At 46.7% G+C, this 4,242-nt stretch overlaps 1 protein-coding gene across 1 annotated transcript; it reads right to left on the bottom strand.

The window, feature by feature from the left end:
* Positions 1 to 1,607: 1,607 nt before the first annotated feature.
* Positions 1,608 to 3,973, bottom strand: LOC311310979 (inhibin beta B chain). Its single transcript, XM_084440583.1, has 2 exons — positions 3,487 to 3,973; positions 1,608 to 3,176 (listed from the first exon to the last, which is right to left on the bottom strand). The coding sequence occupies exons 1-2, from the start codon at positions 3,881 to 3,883 to the stop codon at positions 2,401 to 2,403; spliced, it is 1,173 nt and encodes a 390-aa protein (XP_084296709.1). The 5' UTR covers positions 3,884 to 3,973; the 3' UTR covers positions 1,608 to 2,400.
* Positions 3,974 to 4,242: the final 269 nt, after the last annotated feature.

The raw sequence follows: 4,242 nt of genomic DNA, 5'->3' as shown, positions 1-4,242 counted from the left end.
CGAGTTGTTGACGGCGGGGACTTTTGCCCTGTATTCTGCACCTTTGGTCGTGAGGCGGGGTTCGTTCGATCCACCCGATCCCCCCCCCCCCTGGCTACGGGCCTGTAGTTTCTCCACGCATTTCTCCGCGTGAGAATTGTTATGTGTGGCGTGTGAGCGTGAGAAGAGGCTGAAATGCGCATGTCTCACGCTCAATGCGTGAGACTGGCAGCCCTGCATTATGTAGCCAGCTAACTTGACAGTCAATAATTATTTGCTCTTGAATCATTCAAATCCAGTGATTAAATAAATAGCAAGGTGGCTGATGCTAACCGGCACTAGCTAGAGCCTGGATAGAGTCAGAAGCATCTGTAGGCTATTCGGCTAAGCATAATGTACTTTGCAATGGGAAAAATCTGTTGTAGTGAGCGCTCCATGGTGGTGGGCTCTGGTACATGTGAGCCGGAAGCAAACGCTAACCTACAAGGGTCAATCAAAAACTACCCCTCCAGCGTTGCAGGGTGAGGGACAATTAAAATGATGATAACATTAGAGGCTGCACTCTTTAGGGCACTCTTGGTTTTGAGAGACCCATGTTTCTTAAAGAATCCAAATCAGTATTCATTCAAAATGTGTATTTTATTCACACTGCAATCATGTCGTACAGTACAATATGAAAATCTATTTACAGCTGATTGTTGTATAAATTATTTATAATGCATAAAATGAATATAAAAATATAGTAATATCTACTCAAATTGATATTAAAACGTACAGGCTTTTACAGAATTTTTGTACAGAATGGGTACGTATAGCGGATCACTTACAATATATAAAGACAATAGCCTGACAGAGACAGAAATAGAGCTTATGTGTTGCTTCGTGTAGTAAGTGACCAAACTACTTTTGATGGATGCCTCACTGAAAACCCTCATAAATATACAGTATACTGTAGGCCCTTAAAGTGCTTATACGGAAATCATGACATCGGACATAAAAGATACGTTTGCCTTTTGACCAAGGCAAAGTCAGAAAATACCATCTATTTGCTCTGGAAGATCATCTAATGCAACACAGATTATGTCAAGGTCTCTTTAAGCCTTGTTATTTGTCCATGTGGGAGAACGGTATCTTGATGATGTCATGTTTAGAACGGGGGCAGGAAGTGCTTAGTGCAGAAAATAACAAAAACAGAATTAAACTGATGACCGCAGGTTTAGACAGTTTAACAAGAAGTGCTTGCAGTGATACTGCAGTAGTAGAGCTGTGCGAATGGGAACAATTATAATTCACTCTGCCGTACACAAGGTGCACCAATAAAAAAGATTCATCATCTACCCAGTGTAAACATTGTAAAAAAAGAAAACTTTAAAAAAAAAACTAAACACAGCTAGAGACAAGGTGATTATTCTTTGCTTGAATGGTGATTCATAGAGGATACTGTATTTTTAGTTCTAAATCATTTTAAAACTTTAGACTTTAGCAGACTGCAGACATGTCCTGACCACATGCCCATTGATCCTCCTCTCTGCAGACCTTCACTTTTCCTGACACTGTGGCAATCGCTAAATGTTTACTCTGCTGAGTTATAACCTTGAGTTCATGGCAGCAGATTATCATGAGCAAACAATACAGTGCAGATGCTGATCAAACAATTTTCTCCTGTCTATCAGATGACTGCAGGCTTTCCTCGGCCGATCCATCTCCTTAGACCATGCAAGCTTCGCCGTTCTTGTGTTGCATTCATTATGAACAGAACGATTCAGAATTGTGTACAGTAATATGGATTTACCTTAAATACATTATTAAGTCAACAGAATATGAATGGGATGTGATTCCAGTAGCAGGACAGTGAAGTCAAGGTAATCTGTATATTGCATTACTTATCAGCAGGGAAGGCACAATCTGAATTTATCAATCTCCTTTTAGGCTTAGTCTCAAATGCCATCTATGTACATTTTGGAATAGCCTCTGAAAAATGCACCACCCAACAGATTGGACAGGAAGTCCTCTAGATTGGACAGGAAGTCCTCTCCAACAGCTCTCCCCTGGGTCCCCATGCCCCCTGGTGTCCAGGCTTCATTTCAGTTTGACTGCATCTGGCTCTTCCCAGCACCAAAAACATACAGAACATAAAAAAACAACCAAAAATACCAATACTGGCCTGTGTGTTTGGTTTGTTTCAAGACAAAGGCAAACTGTAAAACATTTTCACATACTGTTCTACTCTCAGTTTCATAAAGTTAGACTCTAGAATTCTTTAAAAAGAATATCAGCCTGAAAGCATTTTCAGTTTGGCTGTACACACTGCATAGACTGTCTGTGTATGTGTGTATTTGTGCATGTCTGCATCAAAAATCGCATGTTAGAATAGTTCCTGGTTCTGATCTAAACGATCCTCTCTCCTCATCCCCCTGTCTTCTATGTGCACCCGCAGGACTCCACGATCATGTCCGGCATGTCGGTCTTGACGATGCTGTGTTGCGTGTCGAAGTAGACCATGGAGAGCGGCCGGCGCTGGGTGGGCACGCAGCAGGACGACACCGCTGTGTTGATGCCGTTGGCCTTCAGCTGGCTGAACACGGTGGCGTGCAGGGACGAGGCGATCCCGGGCGACCCGGCCAGGTGCTGGGGACACTGGCCCATGCAGTAGTTCATGTGGTAGCCCTCGGGCGCGATGATCCAGTCCTGCCACTTGATGTCCTTGAACTTGATGTAGAAGTCTTTCTTGCAGCAGATGCTGGAGTCCTCTCCACAGCGCAACGAGCGCCTGCGGAGGACGTGCTCGGACCCGTCCTCGCGCCGACGCACCTGCGCCACCAGGAACGGCCGACGGGACGCGTCGCCGGCACCGCCCGGGGAGCACAGGTTCCTCCCGCCCTCGTCGCAAGTCACCTCCAGCTGCAGGCGACTCTGCCCGTCGTCCAGGAAGCCCTGCAGGGTGTGGCTGAAGGGGAAGGCGTGCCAGTTGCCCCTCTGGACGTCCAGAACTTTCTGGAGCACCAGGGTGCGGTTGGAGCCTGGCTCCTCGGAGGAGAGGAAGATCTGGGCGGAGACTCGGGCGTCCCCGTGCGGGGTCTCTGAGGCGCGTGCGTACAGCCACAGAGAGGCCTGGAGCACGTGCACGCTGTGGCCACGCTCCTGGAGGAACTGGAGGGTCAGCCTGGATGTGGAGACCCCACTGGTGTCCATGTCATCTAGAAGAAAGAAAGACTTGGTATAAACGTTTTATAACGTTTGTAAAGCTACATGTTATGGGCTGGCACAGTAGGCTATTCACAATCAAAGTAAATTACGAATGTAAAAAGTGCATCAAACTATAGTCTGGTTCACAACAGCACAATTGTTGAATATTGTTATGTTATGCGCTGTTTGGACGACTAGTTTTGAACTAGCACAGTGCGAGTGTGTGCGTAAAGTGAAGAGACGCAAAGCGCACGTAATCATAAGAATTCCTCACAAAGACACCGAAGAAGCTGCGTGGATTTAACTAGGTTAAAAACTTACCCATATCAGCAAAGCTCACTATTTCGTATCCTTGATCTTTTGTATAAGCGAGGTTGTTTTCTAGTTCAAGAGTGCCATCCGGTCTCACTCGCCCTGCGTGTAGTTTGCGGAGCGCGGTGAGAAGGGCTGCGCGGGGCACCGTATGTGTGATGTTTGGTCTCTCTTTCAGGTGCAGCTTGCTCAGAATCTGCTGCTTTGCGATTTCAATCATGAGCTTCTCCTCAGATTGCTTCTCCATCATCTGCATGCCGCAAGACGCGCAACCCGTGGAGCCACCCGCCGTGGTCGCGGCCGCAGCTCCGAATCCTCTCGGCAGCGGCGATGTCATCAACAGAAACGTTGACAATATATAGGGCAACAGCAGCATGTTTGACTCTTTTGAACTGTATGCGTGCATCTTAGAGGCAGGCGCGGGTATAAGAGCGAATAAAGGTCTTCAAAGCAATCGGTTTCCCTGGTTGTTCTCTTTGAATTCATCAAGTGTTGAAGTTGAAGTTCATCAAATGTTGTATTTAGTCCTTGTCCTTGCTGCTGGGTGCCGTGCAGCCCGGAGTGGAGAGGATCGACGGAGTGGTATACTTCAACACTTGATGCTTGACAGATCTGGGGTAATCCACCAAAACTTGTGACACGTTGGAAGGACGCACCAATGAGCGCATCAAGGAAATGACAGACACGGACTCTCTCTCTCTCTCTTTTTCTTGTGCTCTCCCTCTTCCCTCTCTCCCAGTCCCTCTCTATCGTCTCTCCATCTCT

The sequence above is a fragment of the Borostomias antarcticus genome (genome assembly GCF_949987555.1).
Source record: "Borostomias antarcticus genome assembly, chromosome: 7".
NCBI classification, from domain to species: Eukaryota; Metazoa; Chordata; class Actinopteri; order Stomiiformes; family Stomiidae; genus Borostomias; species Borostomias antarcticus.
The sequence above is the reverse complement of the archived record's forward strand: the minus strand, read 5'-3'. Positions and strand labels throughout refer to the sequence as shown.